Genomic DNA, 24,886 nt, shown 5'->3' with positions numbered 1-24,886 from the left:
GGATGTTTATTTCAGCCTTATTTGTAATAGCAAAACAATGGAATTGACCTAAATATCCATCAGTAAGGAGATTGGTTTCATATTCATAATTTACAGTATACCCATTTCACTGAACTTGCAGCCATTAAACATGAGTCAGGTCTGTTTACACTACACCAGAAGGGTTATTGAGTGAAATGATCAAGTTACAGAACAGTATTTTACTGTATGTATATTTTTTAAAAACCCAACAAGAGGATATATTTGTGTATATAACAGAGTCTTAGAAGGTAAATAACAGGTGGGAATGGAGGACTTTTACTCCTTTGTGGTGGCCTTTGCTTTTACACAGTGATAATGTTGGAGAAGACCTGTAGATTATCATATTCTTAACCAAGTGGACTCCAGTTGCAACTTTTGTACCAGATGTGGTTTCATTGCTTGAGCAAATTAACATATCCCTTGCTCCCTGTTTTATAGCTGTTCATCTAGCAAGTATCTTTTTCTCCATACCTGTCCATAAAAGCCCACCAGAAGCAGTTTGTTTTTAGATGGTAAGGCCAGCAATACACCTTCACTGCCCTACCTCAGGGGTATATCAATTCTCCAGCTCTATTTTGTTTACAGGAATTTTGATTACCTTTTCCTTCATGATATCACATTGATTTATTATATTGATGACATTTGCTGATTGGAATTAATGAGGTTGAAGAAGCAACTATTCTAGACTTAGTGGTAAGACATTTGAATATCAGAGGGTAAGTAATGTAAAATTTAGGGGCCTTCTACCTCAGTAAAATTTGTAGGGATCTAGTAGTATAGGGCATGTTGAGGCATTCCTTTTAAGGCAAAGGATAAGTTGCTGCATCTGGCTGCTCCTACAACCAAGAACGGGACAACACCTAGTGGGTCTCTTTAGGTTTTGGAGGCAACATATTCCTATTTGGGTGTGTTGCTCTGGTCCATTCATCGAATGACTCAAAAGCTGCTAGTTTTGTTCTGCCTTATCCTTTTTTTCCCTTGCAAATTTGAGATGGATGTTATCTGGTGTCACCATCACATCCAGCCTCTAACCTCAAAGTTACCATGGAGAGGGAAAAAACAATGGAAGACAGTGCATGGGAAATTTTTATAGCCAAACCTGGAAGTACCATACATCACTTCTGTGCACATTTCAATGGCTAGACCTTCTTGGGAATTGAGACATTTTTGTAGTTGTCTTCCTGCCCAAAGGTTGTTTGTAGGCTTCTAATACATTTTCTAGCAGTCAGTCCTAAATGCTGGTCACTGTATTTATTTTGTTCTAGACATAGTTCTCAGACCTGCTTTATATATATGCTTCCTCCGACCAATGCCTTTTCTTTTGTAGAAATGGTGGGTTCAGATGGGATGATAGCACTCTTAATTAGATCCTAATAAAATTATGTTATCCTTACTGTATGGGATCTAGAAGCTGTCAGATTTCTCAATCATTCAATATCCTACATTTGTAGACTATGACTTTTCATTACATCTTATAAATTGGTCAGTGTTTTCCTATAACACCTTGTCAAATACAGTCAATAACAATCAGTATACGCTACAAACACTGTTCTCTAACTCCTGCCCCTAAAGTTCAGCTGGTACTTAAATATTGCAGGTCACAATTTTACCAACTGTTTTGTCAATGTATAACTTAGGCGGTCACCATCTTTCCAGCTTCTGATATCAGTTTCCTCACCTTTCCCCACCCTCCTAAGTGACAAAATCGATACCAAATATTTTAAGGTTTTATCACAACAGCATTACACTTCAATGTACCCAGTTCTTTATTAGAGACCAAAAAAGTTTACTGCTTCCTCATTTTGTAGTCTAATGTGATTTGTCCAGGAAATGGAGAGTGTTCTATTCCATTCAGCCATTCAGATTCTCAGGATCCTTCTATTTTGTGCCACCATCACATTCAGCCTGCAACCTCTATGTCAGCACAAAGAGGGAAAAAAGAGGAAGATCATGCATGGGAGGTTTTTATGAGCCAGTCCTGGATGTAGCTTAAGTCACTTCACATTCCAGTGGCTGGAACTCAGTCAGATGATGCCAATACAGTCGAACTGTATGCCCAAGAAGAAGTAATTCTTATAATTCTTTCCCCAGATAATTGTATTAGGCAAATATAACCTTAATAATAAAACCAGATAAGGGTTATATAAGAAAGTTAAGTTACAGGCAATTTACATCCACATAGAGGAAAAAAATAATAAATGTCTACAAACTACAGTATATATAAAACAGATGATACATCCTAACCAAGTTAAGTTTTTCCTAGGAATGTAACCATGGTTTAATAGAAAAATCTATAAATTCCATTTATCATTCTAATAGATTAAAGGAAAGAAAAATAACACCTTACCAACTCAACAGATGTGGACAAACATTTGTTAAAATTCAGTATAGTTAGCAAACTAGGAATAGAGAGAACTTTCTTAACCCAGTAGGGTCTATATACAACAAACTATGGCAAATATTATTGAAGTAGGAACACTGGAAGCATTCTCTTTAAAAATCAGAAAAGAAAGAAAGATGCCACCTATCACTCCTATTGAACATTTCCACTGGGAGTCTAGCCAGCAAAATAAGAAAAGAAAAAGAAATGAAAGGGAAAAGGGTAGGACAAACCTGACAGCTTTAACAGATGATATGATTATTTACTAAGCAAACCTAAAAAAGTCTATAGACAAAATATTAGCCATAATAAGAGAGCTTAGGAAAGTGGCTGTCTGTAAGACCAGTATTCAAAAATCACTTGTATATTTATGTACTGGTCCCCAAAAAGAAGAAATATGTGTTTTCATAAAACCACTTACAATGATTAAAACAAACAATAAGGCATTGGGGAAGAAATCTAACCTGTGCACAAGAATAACCTGCATATGTCTTTAAAATGTGATTAAAAGACATCTTAAAGACCTAAATACATGGAGAGTCACTCCATGATCATGAATAGGAAGACTTGCTGTCATAAAGATTCAGTTCTCCCTATATTTACAGTACAATTCCAGTCCAAATCCCAAAAGGGTTTTTCATAAAACCTGAACAAATGGTCAAGAGCAGCCAAGACACTCCAAGATCATAAAAGGAGCATGGAGCAGCTCGAACTACCCAGATGCCAAATTTTTATTATTCAACAACAGTAATTGACAGTTTTGTCTTGACCTGAAGATAGACAAATAGAAATAGAATAAACCCCATAAATGACTCATATACATAGAAATTTATATATAATGGAAATGGCACTACAGATTAAATGGAACATTCTATAACTAGTACTAGTACAAGTGATTATACATAAAGGGAAAAAATGAAATTGGATTCCTACTTCACACCATATACAAAAGTCCACTAAAATGGATTAAGGAGTAAGTAAAACAGGCTGAATTTTAAATTTGGAAAAAAATATCAGTGTCTTTATGACAATAGGACAGAAAAGTATTTCTATAACAAAAAAGCATAATCTCTAAAAGATTGATAAATCCAGCTACATCAAAAGTCAAAAGGCACTGTAAAGAAAATTCAGAGAACTGATAGAGCAGAAAATGTTTGCAATATGTATAGAGACAAATAGCCAGAATATATTATATAAATAATTCTTCCAAATCAACATGTAAAACAATAAATAATAGAAATCCAATATAAAAATCCTGAAATGAAAGGAGAAAAAAATATCTAAATGTTTAATATATGATGAATTCAACTGTATTATTCATAAGGAAAATGCAAATCAATATTATTTTAGAACCACTAAATTGTCAAAAACTAAGAAGGCTGACAATCCCAAATATTGGTGAAAATATCTTCATGGAGCAATAGGAACTCACACTGCTGGCAGGTGTGTAAGCTGGTACCCTACTGTAAAACAATCAGGCACTTGATAGTAAAGTGAAAGATTATTCTCTATGATCTAGAAATTCCACTTCCAGATACTGATACTAGAGCACCAAAAGACATGTACAGAAATGTTTACAGCAACATTGTTCATAATAGGGAAAACTGCAAGCAACCTGAAATTCATTAACCAAAACATGAATAATTTAATAGTGAAATATATCAGTGAAAATTAGTGAAGTATTCATCAACATGGACAGGTTGCACAAAGATATTAAACAGAAAACTCAAGTTGGAACATTTATAAAAATATTTTTAATAGTACAAAATTCATTGATATATAGTGATATATACACCCATATGGTAGACATAATGACCCTCCTCTCCTCCAAAAATGCCCATGCCCTAATCTCTGGAACCTGTGAATATGTTGTTACATGGCAAAGGAGACTTTACAGATGTAATTAAGGTCATGGACCTTAAAATAGGAAGATTATTCTAGATTATCTGGGTGGGCCCAATCTAATTCATGAGCACTTAAAAGCAGAAAACTTATTCCAACTGGAATCAAAGAGATGCAGATTGAATTAGAGAGGAGCACACATGGGGTTTGAGTCTTCCAACATGTTAATGTTCTTTTTTTTTTTTTGAGATAATTGGTGACTACGCCATGTCTGTGTTTTCATTAGAGTTATCTATTCCTGAATAACAAATTACTCCAAAAATTAGCAGCATAAAGCAACAAACACTTATTTCTGAGGGTCACAAATCTGGGAGCATTTAGCTGGATGGTTCTGGCTCAGGGTTTCTGAGGTTGCAATAAAGCTGTTGGCTAAGGCAGGCTACACTCATCTCAAGACTCAAACGAAGATTAATGGTCTGTGTCCAGGCTCACTCACAAGACTGTTGGCAGGAAGATTTAGCTCCTTTGCATGTGAGCCTCTTCATCAGGCTACGCAGCACGGCTTCCACCAGAGCAAGTGATCCGAAAGAGAGACCAAGGTGAAAGCTACAACCTTTTATTACTATCTCAGAAGCAATAGAATACCACTTCTGATGTATCCTATTGGCCATACAAGGCCCCTCAAAGTCTCATCCCATCAGCTTAAAGTCCAGAATCTCATCATCTTGTTTCTAACCTATAGAATTTTCCCTTGTTTCTAACCTATAGCACCAGACAGGCCTATTCTAAGGCATTAGGCAGCTGACGTGCAAGTAATGATAAATATGCTCAAATGAAGAAGCCAAAATGCTCATCACAGCCATGTGGCAAGAGTCCCAGAGAGACCAGGTCTTCAGACTCAAAGGTTACTTTCCCCTCCACGAACCTGCCACAATAGGATAATAGTGAGAACTCTGGCAGAAGGATGGGTTCTATTGGTCTAGTCCTATTCTTAAAGATAAATGCTACCACACGTAAGCCTCTCCCAAGCATCTAGTTTCAAATGGGTGAAGATTAGGAAAATCAAACTGTTTACTACTACCAGAATTCAGGACACACTAGTAAGACTCCTGCAGCTTGATGGCCCTGCCCTAACCTTCTGTTATAGCTTCAAAATGTTATTCATGTTGTGTTGATCTAGTTTGCAGATTGGCAAACTACAACCCACAAGCCAAATCTGGTTCGCAACCTGTTTTTGTAAATAAAATTTTATTGAAACACAATCACATTCATTTGCTTGTGATACAATGGCAGAGTTGTGGCCTGTAAAGCCTAAAATACTACCTGGCCCTTTACAGAAAACGTTTGCTAATCCCTGTTCTACTCAGAAAGAGAGTAGAGCAATGGTTCTTCTCAACCCTGGCTGCACATTACAATTGCCTGGATATTATTTCAAAATATACTGATGCTTTACCATATACCATTGAATCAGAATCTCAGGGGGTGAGGGCTGGGAACTGGTATATTTTCCATGACTGTAAAATGCAGCCAAGGTTGACAACCATGGGAATAGAGGCTTTGGGAAGAAAGGCCTGTACCCTTCACAGGTGTAGTGATGGCTGCAAAAATTTGAGCAACTTCCTTGTCTCAGAGTCAGGGAAAAGAGGAGGCTTATGCTGGCAAGGGTTAGCCTAGGCCTGAACTGACCCCAGGGGTACAAACATTGGACCTGAGAAAAAAAGAGTGCCTGAACCAATGGCCACTAGATCCCCTGCTTTGGTGCTGAGAATCTCACTACAGTAATTCATACAAGAAGTCAGAGAATTGCTAGGTGCTACCAGTTTCTACTCTCCAGAGGGAGACATAACCTGTGTTGATGGGCTAAGTCAGCTCTTGAGCACTTAGTGGACTTATTCTATTTAAGGTGTGGGTAACCATAGTGACGTATGCTCAACTGAAGGGATCAAGATGTGGTAACCGGCATATGTAACATGACACGGGCACAGAATGGAGCTAAACATACCAGAGCTAAGAGTGCTAGTACTAGAAAACCCAAAGTCATGAAGACTTTGAGAATAGGTCATAAAAGGCATTACAAGCCGGGCATGGTGAAATACACCTGTGGTCCCAGCTACTGCAAGAGGATTGCTGGAGCCCAGGAATTTGGGGCTGTAGTACACTATGATTGTGCCCAGGAATAGCCACTGCACTCCACTCCAGCCTGCAGTGAGACCCTTGGCTCTGGGAAAAAAAAAAAAGTTTTACAGCTTCTGTCTTACTGTCTTGGATCACTTGCTCTCGGGAAAACCAGATGCCTTGTTTGGGAGGACACTCAAGCAGCCCTATGGAAATAGGGCTGTGGTGTTAATAAACTGTTAAATTTTGGGGTGATTTGTTACACAGTAATAGATAACTGATAAAACCATCAAAACAAATAGCGTTCTATACGATCTTGAGCTTTTTAACTTAATTTATAACATGGGGCATAATGTTGTCAGATGTTTTCTTTCAAAAGAAAATTTCCAAAAGGTTTCCTTGGTTCCTTGAATAGATTTTAAAAAAAAAAAAATTGAACCATTTTTAGCATTGGCTTAATGGATTTTTTTGACATATCTGAAAACATTAATATAAAACTGTGTGTAAATTGTTAACTCCAGAGCTATTTTGTTTAATAGAATATCAAAATTTGGGTAAAATCATAAACAGGCACCATAGCCAATTTCAAATTCATTTCTGCTTCATCCCATTATTAAATTAGAAAGAACATTGTGGGCTGGGTACAGTGGCTTACACCTGTAATACTAGCACCTTAATATGCCAACATGCAAGTGTTGTTTGAGGCCAGGGGTTTGAGACTAGCCTGAGCAACACAGCAAGACCCTGTCTCTACAAAATTTTTTTTAAAAAATTAGCCAGGTGTGGTGGTGCACACTTGTCTCAGATATTTGGGAGCCTGAGACGGGAGGATCGCTTGAGCTCAGGCATTGTGAGGTTGCAGTGAAGTATGATGACACCACTCTACTTTATGATGATACCACTGCACTTTAGTCTGGGTAACAAAGCAAGACTTTGTCTCAAAAAAAAAAAAAATATTATGTTTAGCACAACACTGTGCTCCATTAAAATCTGTACATGCATTATCTCCATTGTGGGGCTTTTAAACCATGACCATAAATTCTCTGTTCAAAAGGCTGAAGCCTTAGGCCAGGCGTGGTGGCTCACACCTGTAATCCTAGCACTCTGGGAGGCCAAGGTGGGAGGATCACTAGAGGTCAGGAGTTTGAAACCAGCCTGAGCAAGAGCGAGACCCCATCTCTACTAAAAATAGAAAGAAATTAATTGGACAACTAAAAATATATTTAAAAAATTAGCCGGGCATGGTTGCACATGCCTATAGTCCCAGCTACTCAGGAGGCTGAGGCAGGAGGATTGCTTGAGCCCAGGAGTTTGAGGTTGCTGTGAGCTAGGCTGACGCCAGGGCACGCTAGCCTGGGCAACAGAGTGAGACTCTGTCTCAAAAAAAAAAAAAAAAAATTCAAACTGAACATGAAGAGAAAAAAAATAAAACCACAACAGAAAAGAATCTAAGACACATAGGGTTAATAGTGAAAAGCCCTAATTAAGTAAGAGAGAAGACAATAGGACAAAAATGATATTACAAGAGATCATGCCTGAGAATTTTCCAAAAATGACAAGAGACATCAAATCATAGATTCAAGTAGTTATACAACAACTCCAAGGACCAAAAAAAAAAAAAAGCCCCACAACTAGAGACATCATAGTAAATGTTTAAAACCAAAACAAAGAGAAAAAAATCTTAAAAGCAGCTGAGAGTAGCGTGGGCTAGGAGACACATTTATAGCTGACTTTGCAACAGAAACAATGGAACTCCAAAAGACAAGGGAATGACACTGTCAAAGTGATAAAAGAAAATATTTGCCAAAGACGCAAAAATGGGATGAAGAAAACTACAAAGTAAATATGAAGAAAAATAAATGGATATATAGACTTAATAATGTACCATGGAATTTAAAATATGGAGAAATAAAATACCTGAAAATAATAGTACAAAACACTATAGGACTGAAGTTATTCTAAGGTCCCTGAATTTTCCAGGAAGTACCAAAGTATTAATTTATATGAGATGTTGATAAGGCAAGTATAAATGCTGTAATCTCAATGATAACCTTAAATACTAAACTAAACACTTTATAATATAAAATAATAGAAGGGACAATGGAAAGAATAAAAAAACTTAATCCAAAAATAGGAAAAAAAGGAACACAAAACAGGACAATTAGAAAACTATATCAGTAATTACATTATGTAACTAAACATTACAATTATAAAACAAAGATTGTTCAACTGGCTAGAAAAGACTGTACTTTTTTTTTTTTTTTGAGACAGTCTCACTCTGTTACCCAGGCTTGAGTGAGTGCTGTGGCGTCAGCCTAGCTCACAGCAACCTCCTGGGCTCAAGCAATCCTTCTGCCTCAGCCTCTAGAGTAGCTGGGATACAGGCATGCGCCACCATGCCCAGATAATTTTTTCTATATATTTTTAGTTGGCCAATTGATTTCCTCCTATTTTTAGTAGAGACGGGGTCTCGCTCTTGCTCAGGCTGGTTTCGAACTCCTGACGTTGAGCGATCCTCCCACCTTAGCCTCCCAGAGTGCTAGGATTACAGGCGTGAGCCACTGCGCCCAGCCAAGACTGTACATTTTAAAGGCATACTCAACTCTAGAAAATTATGGTCTTCCAAGTTTGCAAATATTTACTAGTATCAGGAAAGATAACAATGTTTACATAAGTATCAGATAAGAAGTTGCAAGAGACAGCGTTAGTTGTCTCCTAAATCTGTTCTCCATATTTTCCTCAGCAATAAAACTCTTGATTTTCAGCTGGACATACAATTGATTGCTTGGAATAAAGATTATATTTGCCAGCTTCTCTTGCAGCTAGATGTGACCACAAGAATAAATTCTTTCCAATGCGCATGACTTCTGAGAAGTGTCCTTAAAGTAAGGGAGCATGCTCTTCATCTTTCATTTGTGCCAACTATAACATGCAAATGCCTGGAGCTTGAGCACTCATCTTGGACTATGAAGTGGAAGTCACACATTGAGAAAAGTAGAATAAAAAATAAAAAACCTAGGTCCTTGATGATTATAGAGTTATCATAACAGTCCTGGACTGCTTACATCTAGACTTTGTTTACAAAAGAGAGAAATAAATGTCTTATTTAAACCACATTTACTGCGTATTGGGGGCGTGGCAGTGTTATTCAGAGCCAAACCTAATTCTAACACTGAATTCTCAAGAGCATCTCTCAAAACTAAAGAATGTTAACAGCCTTCTAGAAGTAGATTTCAGTCTAGTATCCAGAATGTACCCCCCCCCCCAAAGGAATTCTTACAACTCAACAAAAGAATGCAATTTAAAAATAGGCAAAGGCCAGGCATGGTGGCTAACGCCTGTAATCCTAGCACTCTGGGAGGCCAAGGCAGGAGGATCACTAGAGGTCAGGAGTTCGAAGCCAGCCTGAGCAAGAGCGAGACCCAGTCTCTACTAAAAATAGAAAGAAATTAATTGGCCAACTAAAAATATATAGAAAAACTTAGCTGGGCATGGTGGCACATGCCTGTAGTCCTAGCTACTCAGGAGGCTGAGGCAGAAGGATAGCCTGACCCCAGGAGTTTGAGGTTCCTGTGAGCTAGGCTGACGCCACGGCACTCTAGCCAGGGCAACAGAGACTCTGTCTCAAAAAACAAAGAAGCTTAAAGAAAATAAAAATGGGCAAAGAACTTCAACAGACACTTCTCCAAAGAAAATACATGAATGATGAAGAAGTACATGAAACAATGCTTAACATCACTAGTCATTAATTCAAACCAAACCACAATAAATTACTACTCATACCCACTAGGATAGCTATAATTTTAAAAATACAAAATTGAGTGTTATCAAGATTGTGAAGAATTGGAACTCTCAAACATTGCTGAGTAGGAATGAAAAATGTCACAGCTGCTGTGGAAAACTTATAGTTCCTCCAAAAGTTAAAAGACAGAATTACCAGCAATTTCACTCCTATGCATTACTAAAAAGAATTACAAACAGGTACTCATACAAATACTAGTACATAAAACTGTTCGTAGAAGCACTATTCACAATAGCAAAAAAGTAGAAACATCCCCAATGTTCATCAACTGATGAATGGAAGCAAATTGTGGTAAATACCAGTACTGCATATGCAATGGAATATTATTTAGGCATGAAAAATGAAGTGCATTGATACTACGATGATGAACCTCAAACATTTTATGCTACGTGAAAGAAGTCAGACACAAAGTTCATGTGTTATATGCTTCCATTTATTTGAATATCCAGAATAGGCAAATCCATAGGGACAGAAAGCAGATTGGTGGTTACCAGGAGTGGGGGTAGGAGAGATTGGTAGTAACTGTTTAATGTACTAAACATCATTAAATTATCCACTTTAAAATGGTCAATTTTATGTGAATTTCACTTCATTTTTTTAAAAAAGTAGATCTTAAAAAATACATAGTCAACGAATCTATTAAGAATAAAAGGCCCCTCTCCCCACGGGCCTAACAAAAGACTGACTGTTCTACAGCTGTAGTAACAAGTAAATTAGAACCAGTTTTAAACCTATTTAATTAATGGTAACCTGCTCCAGTTTAATCTTTTTTTAAGTGTTATTTTTAATTGACACGTGGTTGTACGTGCCCTGGTTTAATCTTAATTGACAAATGACAATTTGCTTCAGTAACTTTGCCTCTAGAAGCCAATCATTCAGTGATAGCCTCATACTTTTTGAAGGTCAACTGACAATGAACTTATCAGTAAACTTACTTCTTAAAGCCAGTGGCCAACATGCCTTTTCAGAATAATCATGTTTGTAAGGATGGTATCAATTCACTCCACCTTTGTAACCAACACAACAAAACAATCCCTGACTCAAAAACCCTATGCAAAATCCACAGCTGGGTGTACTCAAAATGACTGAGTCTAAGCAACGTAACTCTTCCTTCCTTAATATAGTTTTTGCTTCAGTTATCAAGCAGTGATATTGATCTCTTCCCTAGACAATTATCACATTGAGATCATTCAGGGGACCTCACTGGACCAACAGGAAAGATGGCTGGCTTTTTGTTTTTTGATGACTGGCTTCTTGAACCCCAAACTCCAATAGTCCTCAGATCTGTTGCCAGGCGAGTTTCCAAAAAAACGATCACAGCTTTTGGTTTCCTTATGCTCTTATTGCTGAATTTATTTTATCTTAGACTTCTAAACAAATAGATCTTTGTATAAGGTTACTCATTACAATTGTAATTATTATCTTTATTTAAGGTAATCAGACCTTCTGATTTAGAGGCAAACCATTTGGCAAATATTTTTGCCATTATCCTACCTATTCTCCCATTGCTTGCCTTATGTGTTCCTGTTTTGTCCCTTATTATCTTGTGTCTTTTGAATGTTGTAGTGCCTCATGGGGAACAGATGGAGGCACAGGCTGGTTAAGTCTCCAAATCAACCCAAATTGGCCTTAAAGACTAATAGTCCATTTAACTGATGACAGTTGGCTCTAAAGTGATTAGTCAAATTGTGCTTTTGGTGGTCTACTAAAATCTCCCTAAGTGTATTCCCTAAGGCCTGTCAATTCATGAAAGAAGTTTACTTTGTTTAGTCCATATTTTAGAATCATCAATTATTGCGATTATTGATCACATGGCTCTTTCCTATCCTCCATTTGGTTGGGAAATCTCATCTCCCATTAATAAACACAGTTTTGACTAATGTAGTGGCCATTTTCTTGTTTGTCACTGATTTGTCTACATCAAAGCCATCTCCTCCTCCTGAAATATAGAATTTTCACATAATCCTAACTCTTGTGCTTAAGTTGATAAGTGTTAACATTTTGCTAAAAATGACTTAGAATTACACTTGCCATTATAGGGAACTTCTGACATATCAACAGTAATACATTTCAAAGGAGCTCTAGAAAAATTAGGGGGGAAATACTTGAAGCATTCAATAGTCAATTTTTGGTTGCTATGCTGAAGCCTCCAAATGAAACAGTGACTCAAAGAGACACTAGTTCATTCCTATTCAAACCTTTTGACACTCACCCTCCTTGAATCTCTCTACCCACCTTTATTTGCTTAAACCCTTTCTATCTTTCTGCAACTTCTTTTACCTCCTAAGCAAGTAATCTTTTCCTCAAGGTTTTCCTGAAGACAGAACAACTACATTGTATAATATCCTTTTCAAAACTATTAAACCAGAATGCAGATTTATAGAAACTGATTTTACATCTTGGTTAGAGTCAAGTTGAGAGCAATAATCAAAGATTTTCTTAACCTTAGAAAGACATATTTGCTGCAGAATTCAGCAAGGATGTCAAGAAGTTGTCTTAAAGAAAAAGATTAGATGACTACTCACCTATCCTTTAAGATTAATTATAAATCTTTATTTTAAAGAAAAAAATGGCCGGGCGCGGTGGCTCACGCCTGTAATCCTAGCACTCTGGGAGGCCGAGGCGGGCAGATTGCTCAAGGTCAGGAGTTCAAAACCAGCCCGAGCGAGACCCCGTCTCTACCATAAAAATAGAAAAAAATTAATTGGCCAACTAATATATATAATATAAAAATCAGCCGGGCATGGTGGCTCGTGCCTGTAGTCCCAGCTACTGGGGAGGCTGAGGCAGGAGGATTGCTTGAGCCCAGGAGTTTGAGGTTGCTGTGAGCTAGGCTGATGCCACGGCACTCACTCTAGCCTAGGCAAGAAAGCGAGACTCTGTCTCAAAAATAAATAAATAAATAAATAAAATAAAATAAAAATAAAGAAAAAAATGTGTAGAATTAGCACAGATAAATAGATCAATGGAATGGAATAGAGCCTAGAAACCAAGAAGACTAAGTAAGATTAAGAGATGAGGCACTACAAACTCAATGGAGAATGGGTATATTATTTAATAAATGATACTATGAGATCTGGTTATCAATATGGACTAAGAATTCTACTTTACAATGTCAAAAAATTAATTCCAGGCCGGGCGAGGTGGCTCACGCTTGTAATCCTAGCACTCTGGGAGGCCGAGGCGGGCAGATTGCTCAAGGTCAGGAGTTCAAAACCAGCCTGAGCGAGACCCCGTCTCTACTATAAAAAAATAGAAAGAAAGTAATTGGCCAACTAATATATATATATAAAAAATTAGCCGGGCATGGTGGCTCGTGCCTGTAGTCCCAGCTACTGGGGAGGCTGAGGCAGGAGGATTGCTTGAGCCCAGGAGTTTGAGGTTGCTGTGAGCTAGGCTGACGCCACGGCACTCACTCTAGCCTAGGCAAGAAAGCGAGACTCTGTCTCAAAAAAAAAAAAAAATTAATTCCAGGTGAATGAGACACATTTTGAATTTAAAACTTAGAATAGAATTTTTTTAAACCTCAGGGAAGTAACAGATTTTTTAAACCTAACATAAAAAAGGGTCCATCATAAAAGAATGATCAATTTGATTAAATTTAACTGAAAAATTCTGTAAAATTAAAGGTAGTCACAGACCATGTTAAAGACAAACCACAAATTAGAAGTCCTATAACAGATTAAAGCATTATGATCAGTAAGAAAACTAGTCCAGTAGAAAAATAGGCACAGATTATGAACAATAAATTTACAAAATAAAGACCAACAAATATATGAAATGAAGCTAAGATTCTTAGAGAAATAAAAGTTAAAACAAAAAGCTACTACTTCACTGCTCTTAAACTGGAAAACTTAAAAATTCTAATAAGACTAAGTGTTGGTGACAAGGTAGGAAAACCAGAATTCTCTTGCACTGCTGTTGGGGGGTGCAAACTTGCACACCACTTTGGAGAGAAATTTGATAATATCTAAGAGTCACAGTGTATACATAGCCTACTATCTAAAATTCCATTTTTAGGCACATGTCCAGAATATCTAGCACATCTGCATGAACTGACATGATCAAAAATGTACACTGTAGCACTGTTCAAAAATGGCACAAAAATAATAATAATAATTGAAACAACCATTAGTGGGGGAACTGGTAAGTAAAGCAATACTAATCAGCATATTGTGTTAAATGAAAAAGCAAATTACAAAAGATTATATACAGTACAATATCACAAATATAATTTTTTAAAAAATTACTATATATTGTTTACAGATACAAACACATGGTAAAATATAAAATAGGAGTTGCACCAACTTCAGAATAGTGGATTAGCTCTAGGGAGGAAAGGAGGAGAGTGGCGCCAGGATAGAGTACAAAAGAGTAACATTTATTTCATTAAAAATCAGAAGCAAATATGGCAAAATAGTATGTGAAGAGTACAAGGGCATTTATATTATTATTTTTCTGTATATTTGAAATATTTTGTAATTAAAAAGAATTTTAATGGGAACATATGGTATAACAATCAAATAATAAAGTTAATTATTCACACCACAAAATGTACCAATAACATATTATTTAAGCCACAGAACTTATGTACATACATTAGAGCATGTGATAAATAAAAGAGTCAAAAATAAATTTTAAAATTTGCAATCTACTTTGGGGTTTTAAATTAATAATTTTGCTAATGGGCTAAAATTTTAAGGGCTGCTATCCTTTTTGTTACAGTTGTCAAAGCTATATAAATAAAACTTTAATTAATGTGGTATTCTAAATTTCAGTCTTATTTTGGAAAGCTTTTTCTTTAGCATATAAACAGTAACAAGCTTTACAATTATACTTACAAATTTTAAAGAAATGTATTGAGTCCTAAGTTATGAAGAGTAGTTATTTAATTATAACTACTTAATTATAGTGTTTCACCAAGAACCTGATGCCCTAATACTAATGTGGGAAAACAATGCTCCAATATTCCCTTTTCTTTTCTATTTGGGATCTGGGTCAGAAGCCAAGAAATACCAATACTGGAAAGGTTATAATCAAACGAAGTTTGATTATAAAACTACTTTTAAAGAAAAAGTGTATCACTTTCATAGGGGAGCAACACAATCCTTTGGGATTACTATGTCAGAGAGAGATATAGATAAAAGAACATTTTAAGAAAGGGGTTACCAAGAGGTAGTAAAATTTTGCTTATCTGTACTTCACTTACTCTTTGAGCCTCAAGGCTAGAAGATAATAAATACTACACAGAAAAATGTAGGAGACAAAACTGGGTAGGACAATGTAACTACAAATACAACTCAAGAGATCTATAAACCATACCTAATACCTCACTCTCAACTACAATCCTCTGACCACATTCGTACTATTTCAATAACAGTCACTTTACCCAGTTGATGGTAAGCAGTAATTTTATTTGACATGAGTTGCTTTTTGCCAGTTAAAAATCTGCAACACAGATGATTAGCTGATCTCTCAGGTAACTTCACTATTAGATATGCTATTTCCCATGTAATGGAAGACTGCAATAAAATTATTCCAAGTTCCAAATTTCCACCCTTTTATATTTGGGGCCCATTTTTTTCAAATTTCAGAATATTGAGGGGGGTACACATTTTTTGGTTACATGAATTACTTTTGTAATGGGTCCCATTTTTAAGGGTAATAGTGCTGTGGCAAAAAGGCAGGCTTACCTCTACTCCACTGCAGCTTATGTTATACGGAATTTTACTTAGTGTTGAAATTCTTAACTTTCACTTCCTAAGGTTGAAAAACATTTGCTCCCCCAAATCCCTTATCTAGTGTAACTTTGCCTAGTAAGAACAGCAAAAATTTGTTTACAAAATTGAAAGCTTCCTACAATATTTTTAAATGTTTTGTTTTTTCCACCAATCTTTAAGTTTCAGTAATATTCATTTATTTCATCCCTCTCAAAAGAGGAATAACTACCATTCTGCTTATAAATAAAATAATTATTATTTCTTTCAAATTCTCACCCTTGGGAGACTCACTCAAACTCAATAATAAATTCATTGACAAGTTTACAATGTAAATTTCACTACTACATGGAAATAATCCTTCCACAAGCAAAAGGTCAGTGTCATGAATTTAATTTTCTGAATTTCACAACCCTTGATAAATGGAGGCACCCTTAAAGTTCAGTTTTAACTCTTTTATACAGAATTTCAGAGCATGCTTCAAATAGCTTAAGATAAGCCATATTAATAACTTAGTATGATTTTATCATTAAAATAATCTACAATCAGAATACTACTAATTTTATTGTCATAACTACTAAAGTCTTAAAATATCTGTAGATGTAAATCACCTCTCTCAATTCATTTTGCTTCACTTGGACTGTTCTAGAACACAGATCAACAAACTGGTTTTATCAGTATAATATAGTTGTACAATGTTTTCACAAATTCCAATTCTGTAATTTAGGATTTTTTCATATTTATTTTTAAATATACAAAGAGATTAAACCATTAATATAAATATTTTCTCTCAAATATGTAATATTCTTTTGTAAAAGAAAAGATTTCTAAACATTTACAAAGCAATCTAAAGATAAGTAAACCTGATTTCAGAATTATTATTATATTAACCAAAATAATTTTCCAGAGCAGGTCCTATGTAAAGGTAATGCTCATGGGCTTCCACACATCACCACTCTAAGATGGATCCAAACCAATGCCTTTGTTTGATTTACTTCTGGGGTCACTTCCAATGAAAAACAAAATCTCAGAAAAAGGTCTCACGACAGAGTGGACAAGTGGATTTGTTGCTAGATGTAAACCATTTGTACTGAAAAAGAAAAGGTTTTAAATGTTAAAGGAACTTTTTTAAGCTGTCATCTTACATATATACATCTAAAGTAACCTTCAAGTGATAAATTGAATACTAAAGGAAGAATACTAAGGGAAGAATACTAAAATTTTTATCTCCAAAATGAGCACAACTGAATATTACTTGCAAAGGCTACATGAAGATTCTTTCTACCTAGGCTCGTACTCATACCACTAAGATATGAGGAAGATCTCCTGCAAAGCAACTAAACATAGGGCAACCTCCTCTTCAATGTGATGTTCAAAAAGAGCAAAAGGCTCTGATGTCAGATGGCCTCCAATTCCATATTGTACTCTCCTCAGTGGTCTGCATCTCAAAAGATCACATATTTCTTGTGTGCTGACAACAGCTGTATTAGAAACACTCCTTCATTAAAGTACTTTGATGCTACCACAGCCTCAGTAAATTAGTAATTATCTTTTGCAGATTTTGAAAAATTACTTTTTAATATATTTCCAATAACTACAATTAAGAGTTTAATATACATTGTTTTTCCCCAGTTATTTTAATTTATGTACATATATATACATATACATACATACGTATGTGTATATATAAAGTATATTTAAGTTCATTTCTCTTTAGACTTACCAAGCATGCTGAATGGAACTTTTTCTTGCATGTTCTACAGGCCTTTTTAGGAAGAGAATAGTTGAAACCATGAATGACTGAGAAACAGATCATACAGTCTTCAACACCCTCAAAACGTTTATCTACATTATTTTTCCATAATGCTAAGCCTTCCATTATACTTCCATTCTGTTGACAAAAAGAAAAAATAAGAGTCACTATACATTGAAGACTACTAATGTTATATGTATTCAATTTCACAAATTTTAAAGTTGAATTACAATTCTGAAAGAAGAGAAACTACTTGGCCACATTCACAAAAATGTTAGTTTTTTTAAATAACCTCCAAATTTTAAAAACCAGATGTAATTTTTCTCCATTAAAGATAGACTTTGAAGGCTTTTGAACCAATACTTCAAGTCTTATAGTCTCAGCTTGTTATACAATAAAACTTTTAATAATTAAATCATTTACATCCGTTCTCCTGATTCTTAACTAAAAATGATAAAATTATCTCATCTTCTCAACTAAATTTTTTCCACTTCTACAATATTGGTGAACATATTTGTTTTAAAATACTTTCTTTACTGTAGATTGTCTAAGATACATCACATATGCAAACAGAACTGAAGAAGACTTATAATTTGATTAAAGGTCAAAGGTCTTTGAGAGTAGAAGGATTTCTCTAACCAAATGAGAGTTTAAATCAAAGAATAAAAATAGCTCAGAAAGAATTCATCTGTCTAGTATCTTTCAAAAGATTCTCTTCAAACAAATTATTTAATATCACATATGGTCCTACATCTTCTACAGTATCAATGAAAACAAGTCAATCCCTCTCTAACACTAGAACATAAATCCCAAAGCCTTAAAAATTAAAACAGAGATAGTTTCAAACCTTTTATTCCAAAGAAATTTAATACCTATTTTTATCTTACGCAGAAGAGATATATTTTGTGTTTAACTGTCCTTTGAAACAGATCATCTCTTTCTAGCTTGGAAAGCCAAATGTGCAAGTGGAAACTTACCTGATGGGTGAGGTAAGTGCTTAACTGCAACATCCAGTTCCGCCACTGCTGAACAGCCACTCCGACTCTCTTCCCACTTTCCACCGTTATTGAACCCAGTGGATAATTTGAAGGCAGTTGTATAATAAGTTCAATGACTATGTCTTCAATTGTATAAGTAGCCATTACTTCTCGAGTGGTAGCTCGAGCTTTGACCTGTAACACAAGAAAGGTAACTTTTTTTGCCAAATTCCTTTCATTCACTCAAAAAACATTTTGACAGTTTGACTATTAGCAGGTAAAGACTTCATTCAAAGAAAATGCAAACACATTTATTTATCTGATGTGAGATAATTCAATAAATAAGTTTAAATAAAACCTGGTATGTTTTATACTGATTTTATGACATATAAAGTTCATTTTAAAAGAAATGCATTGCTCATAAAAAAAGTATGTTTTATTAAATTAGGCTTAAAAAATAATAGTTAAATAGTTCTTGAGTATACAAAAGACAGAATGGGTTATTAATTATCCCTTCTCTTCCACACCCAAAGAATCAAATATCACTTCTATGTTTACCAAGTCTTTCTCTACCACATTATTCTGAGCTTAAGAGCCAAACATTAACTGCCAGAACATTTGTATCTGATTTTTCTGAATTTTCACACTAGCACTGCAAACTCAACATAAAACACACATTATCAAACTTAATCTTACTTTCCTATTTCCAAGCTAAAAACCATAGCATAATCTGAAATTTCTCCTTCTACCCCAACCTAGATATTAACTAGTTGTAAGTTTAGCTAAATTACCACCACAAAATCTCTCACATCCCTCTACTTTTATGTTTCCACTGATACTGCCTCACTCAGGCCCTACTCCTTTGCTCATGTCTACCCCACTATTCTTACCAACTATTCGTTTCAACCTGAGATCTATGGCAACAACTCATGCTATCTATATATTGCAGTCAGAGTAATTTCACAGATTACAACTCTGACCACGCTATTGCATGAATGGAAACTCTCCAGTGGTTAAATAGAACTAAATACTTTACATTGTTATTTGAAGCCTTTCCCAGTAAGTATATTTCTGATCCAATGTTGAAGCAGTCTGCCCTCTATTTACCTTTGGGAACCCTACTCTATATGAATACTGGGTTATTCATCATTACTTGGACAATCACAGAAATGACATTCTCATCTCCATGCTTTAACTTTTGCCATACTGGTTTTTCTATGTTAAATGCCTTTGTCTTTATTTTCTCCATAACAAAATCCTGCCTACCTTAATCTTCCTCCATAAAGTCTCACCTAATCCCCTCAGCCAGATAAGATAAGCCTTACCTTTTCCACTTGGCTCACAGAGCACTCTTTCTCTTAATGTGCCACTTTCTACTTTCCAATGCAAAAATCATTATCAGTATCACTCTTTCCCCTTTATTAGATTGTATGTTATTACAAGACAGGAATCCAACCCTACTGAGCTTTTCATTTCCCGGTGACTGATACACAGTGCTTAACATCTATAAGTATTCCGATATATATTTTGAATGAACTAATGAATGCTCAGAAACTCTTTGGTTGGTAAATGAAATTACATTACCATTTCAATCCACACATAAAATAATGTTGAGATTTGATACACAAGAATCAGAAAATAAGGTAGACAATTTCTATAAATTCTGAATTAAAGCCCTTGATCTAATAAAAGGAAGAGTGATCCTGATAATGATCATCAGTTTTGTTACAATTCACAATGACAGACATAACTAATATTCAAACAACTTTTCTAGACAAAGTCAAGACAATACTAACCGTCATGCCATTAAATAGTTGTGTACTTGTTTGCACAGAAGATATTTCTTGAAAAGAAAGAACATTGCTGACATACTTGCTTGTAAATCTATCTACAATGTTGAAAACACGCTTCTCACTGCTATTCCACCACAACCTAACCATGGCAGGCAAGTCTTTTAATGTCATGTGATAGACAGAACAAGCCAAGTGTGGAATATGGTATGGGAGAGTTGCTGTTTCTGAGGAAAAAACAAATTCTTAGTTAATAACATGTATGTCTTACATCGAATAACAGACTAATAATAGACTTTCTAATTTTCTTAGAAAGTAATCTTTAATTCCTCAACATTAGTGCCACATAGCTCATAAAACAAAAATACCAGATAAACCAGAACTCTGGAGTACTAGCATCCTCCCACACATTAAAAATGAACCATAAGAATGGCTAAAGAAGTAAAAAAAGTAAAAACCCCAGCCAGGTGCGGTGGCTCATGCCTGTAATCCTAGCACTCTGGGAGGCCGAGGCAGGTGGATTCCTCAAGGTCAGGAGTTCAAAACCAGCCTGAGCAAGAGTGAGACCTGTCTCTACTAAAAAATGGAAAGAAATTGACTGGCCAACTAAAAATATATAGAAAAAATTAGCTGGGGATGGTGGTACATGCCTGTAGTCCTAGCTATTCAGGAGGCTGAGACAGGAGGATTGCTTGAGCCCAGGAGTTTGAGGTTGCTGTGAGCTAGGCTGATGCCATGGTACTCTAGCCGGGGCAACAGAGTGAGACTCTGTCTCAAAAAAAAAAAAAAAGTAAAAATCCTGATTGACACTGAAAAATCTGCCTAGAAATAGCATTGTATATTTCACATGAAAAACTACAAATAAAATGTAATACATATTTACAGAAAGACTCTCTGTGTTGCAAATTATGAAAAGAAGTTTGGCCTCCTTTACCTTCTCCAGAGCTCGCTGAGCTGCTGTGTAAAAGTCCTAGAATACCCACCTCAATACTCACAAGGCGAGTCTATCCTCAGATCTTCAGGGCATTTAAAAAATTCCTATTCTTAATAAATTGTTGATACTATTATAGTACAACTTGATGCATGTATATCTACCTTCTCAGCTAAAATTTGAGCTCCCAGAGTGAAGGAAATAAATTTTATTCACCTATGTTTCCCCAACTGAAGGCTACTTATTTATTTACACGCCTACAAAATGTTATCATATGACAAATACTTGTTTAAAGACTAAAAGACAATAGTCTCAACATGCTAAGCTTCAAAAATGTATTAAATTCTTCACAATCTTATCCATAAGATGTAATTGTCTATCCTATTTCAAGAAATATGAAAAATCTTACATTTCAACATTCTCAAAGCCAGGAACCATGGTTTGGTATTATTCTCCATAGCCCCAGGGAAGTTTAACACAACCTAGTATGAACCTAGTCTTTAAGACAAAACATAAACACATATCTTACCGACCTCTAATACTCAGCTGAAGCTCCTCAGTAAAGAATGTTTTAGGGTCCTTATTTGAGAGCTCAATAGCTGTCTCTGAATAGGTTGGGTTTTCTGGCATAAGCCTGAACAGGTGATAAAGCAATTTATTCAAACTCTTTGTTTTCCGAAGGTACATCGAATACAGAGCCCGAAGCTGGTAGAGAGCAAAGAATTTGTTAGTAAAACCAACTAAACCAAGACAATCAAAAGAAAAGAACAAATCAAAGTATAACAGATTTCCTTTCCTCACAAACTAGCAGATGTTCTCACTATCCTTTCACTATTAGACATTCATTTCTAACATCTTTCTCAAATTGCCCGTTAATACACACTCACCTTAACTTGGAGCAGTCGTCCTCAAACTACAGCCCGCAGCCACGTGCGGCCACCTAGCACATTTATCAGGCCCTCTGGGTGTTTTTGCCACAGCTGCCTGTCCTGCTTAGCAGCCAACTAGTCCCGGGCCCACAGTGTGCACTCTCCAACAGTCTGAGGGACAGTGAACTGGTCCCCTGTTTAAAAAGTTTGAGGACCCCTGACTTAGAGTCTCTGTTTGAGTCAAGAAAATCTATTCCCCATTCCCACAGATGACTTGCTCACTCTCCTCCGAAGTCTTCCACACATTCTTTCTACAACATAGTTCTTAATCTTTCAAATTCCTGCCTAAAACTACTCCCATTCTTACGGCTGACCTCACCATCTGTCAAACACTCTAGCATCCCTTCATGATAGACAGCACGCATGAGTAGTCCAATATGTCTTGAGGTCTTCTCCCAGTTGTTTTAGCAATCACAAAATTTCACATGAAAATATGGAATTCTAGTTTCTCTTTTAAAAATAGGAAAATCTGGCACCACTGGGAGCACTATAGGCATCTGTGTGAGACCTGTGCTTTTCAATGCCTCCTTGTCCTTCAATAATGTAATTTTTTACATTTTTCACATTTACTATGCAGTTCTTTGGTATTTTTATTTGTTTTAACATGATTTCTTCCACTATACCACATATCTCCTTATAGTATAGACACCATTTTCTGAACACTATAAATACTCAAATACAAGGATCAAGCCATAGAATTTGGAATTGATTCTTAAAATATGTTGACAGAATACTTTTACAGTAGAGCAATCTGGGGGGCACTACCTTTATTGAGTAATCAAACTTACTATCACCAATATATACAGGGCATCCCAAATTCAAAAAGCTGAAATTTTATGCTCCAAAATCTGAAACTTTTTGAGCACTGGCATGATATTCAAAGGAATTGCTCATTGGAAGATGTCAGATTTTGGATGCTCAATCTATAAGTATAATGCAAATACTAAAAAAAAATCCAAAAAAATCTGAAATCTGAAACACTTTTGATCCTAAGCATTTCAGATAAGGGATATTCAAACTGTAAAAATATACAACATTTTGTGCCTCTGAGGCACATAAACTGAGGACACATCACAACTTGTACAGTAAGAACTCCTGCTGAAAACTAACCAGAATCTAATTATGAGTAAACAACCAGAGAAATCCAGATCGTATGACAGGCTACAAAACAGTTGGCCAAAACAATGACAATAAAGAAAAGAAAGGTAGGGAAATTATAGGTTAATGAAATTTTTTAAAGATATGGCAAACATTATCCTTGATTGAATTTTCAATAGAGAAGAAAATAAAACTATAAAGGATATTACTGGGACAACTGTGGAAATCTAAATAAAAAAATAAGATAATATTGCATCATAATTAAATTTCTTGAGTATTAACAATTATATTACACTTATGTAGAAATATGTCCTTGTTCTCAGGAGATATATGCTTAAATAATTTTGGTAAAACATTGTGATATCTGCAACTTACTTTCAAGTAGATCAGAAAAAAAGTAAATATACAGAAAGCATGCACAACAGGTTAAAAATTTCTAAATCTAGACGGGTATATGACTTTTCATTGAATTATTCTTCTCTAAGTTTGAATTTTTTTCAAAATAAAAAGTTGGAGAGAATTTTTAAAAAATTAATCAGCCATATCAATGGGCTTTAAAAAACACATGTCTATGACTCAGTAATCCCACTCTCTGGTATGCAATCCAAGAAAAAAGAAAACACACAAAAACTTGCCCATGAATGTTCACACAGCTTTATTCACAATAGCCAAAAAGTGAAAAAAACTAAATGTCCATCAACAGATGAACAGATAAACAAAATGTGGTATATCCAGATAATGGTATATTATTCAGCTGTAAAAAGAAATGCAGTACTGATACATGCTACAATACTGATAAATCTTAAGAACACTATGCTAAGAGAAATAAGCCAGACACAAAAGACCACATATGTACAATGTCAATAGTAGGCAAATCCATAGAGAGAGAACATAGACTAGTGGTTGCCAGGAGCTATGGGGTTTGAGAGGAAATGGGAAGTGATTACTAACAGCTGTAGGTTAGTATCACAAGGAGAATGTTGAAAATGTTCTAAAATTAGACAGTGGCAATAGTTCCACAACTCTATGAATACAGTTAGGCTTCCACAGCTACAGGTTCCACATCTGTGGATTCAACCAACTGTGGATGAAAAATATTTAGGGGGAAAAATGCTAAAAAATAACAATACAAGAAAAAATAATACAGTATAATGATTTACATAGCATTTACCTTGTATTAGATATTATAAGTAATGCAGAGTTGATTTAAAGTAGTATATGGAAGGATGTGTATAGATCATATGCAAATACTATGCCATTTTATTATAAGGGACTTGAGCATCTCTGGATTTAGGTATCCATACGAGGTGCTGGGAATAATCCCCCATGGATACCAAGGGATGGCTGAATACCAAAAACACCAAACTGTATACTCTAAGGGGATAAATTTTATGGTGTGTGCAATATCTCAGTAAAGCTATAAAACACACACATACATACACACACAGCTGTTTCCAGTTCAATATGATTTGCTAGTAGTTTTTTTAAGAAGAAAATTAAAACCACCCATGAAATAGGACCAATTAAAGTT

General features: G+C 35.5%; 1 protein-coding gene across 1 annotated transcript in view; it reads right to left on the bottom strand.

The window, feature by feature from the left end:
• Positions 1-10,571: 10,571 nt before the first annotated feature.
• The window catches only part of LTN1 (listerin E3 ubiquitin protein ligase 1), a 71,853-nt gene continuing 57,538 nt past the window's right edge, over positions 10,572-24,886 (bottom strand). The window contains exons 26-30 of the mRNA XM_012764464.3: positions 21,862-22,033; positions 20,404-20,624; positions 18,608-18,802; positions 17,601-17,768; positions 10,572-16,967 (exon numbers count right to left, since the gene is read on the bottom strand). Of these exons, the coding sequence (XP_012619918.2) occupies positions 16,905-16,967; positions 17,601-17,768; positions 18,608-18,802; positions 20,404-20,624; positions 21,862-22,033 (819 nt within the window). The 3' untranslated portion in view covers positions 10,572-16,904. The remainder of the gene's footprint in view (positions 16,968-17,600; positions 17,769-18,607; positions 18,803-20,403; positions 20,625-21,861; positions 22,034-24,886) is intronic.

This window comes from Microcebus murinus, chromosome 1 (assembly GCF_040939455.1).
Source record: "Microcebus murinus isolate Inina chromosome 1, M.murinus_Inina_mat1.0, whole genome shotgun sequence".
NCBI classification, from domain to species: domain Eukaryota; kingdom Metazoa; phylum Chordata; class Mammalia; order Primates; family Cheirogaleidae; genus Microcebus; species Microcebus murinus.
This window is presented reverse-complemented; position numbering and strand designations above follow the sequence as displayed.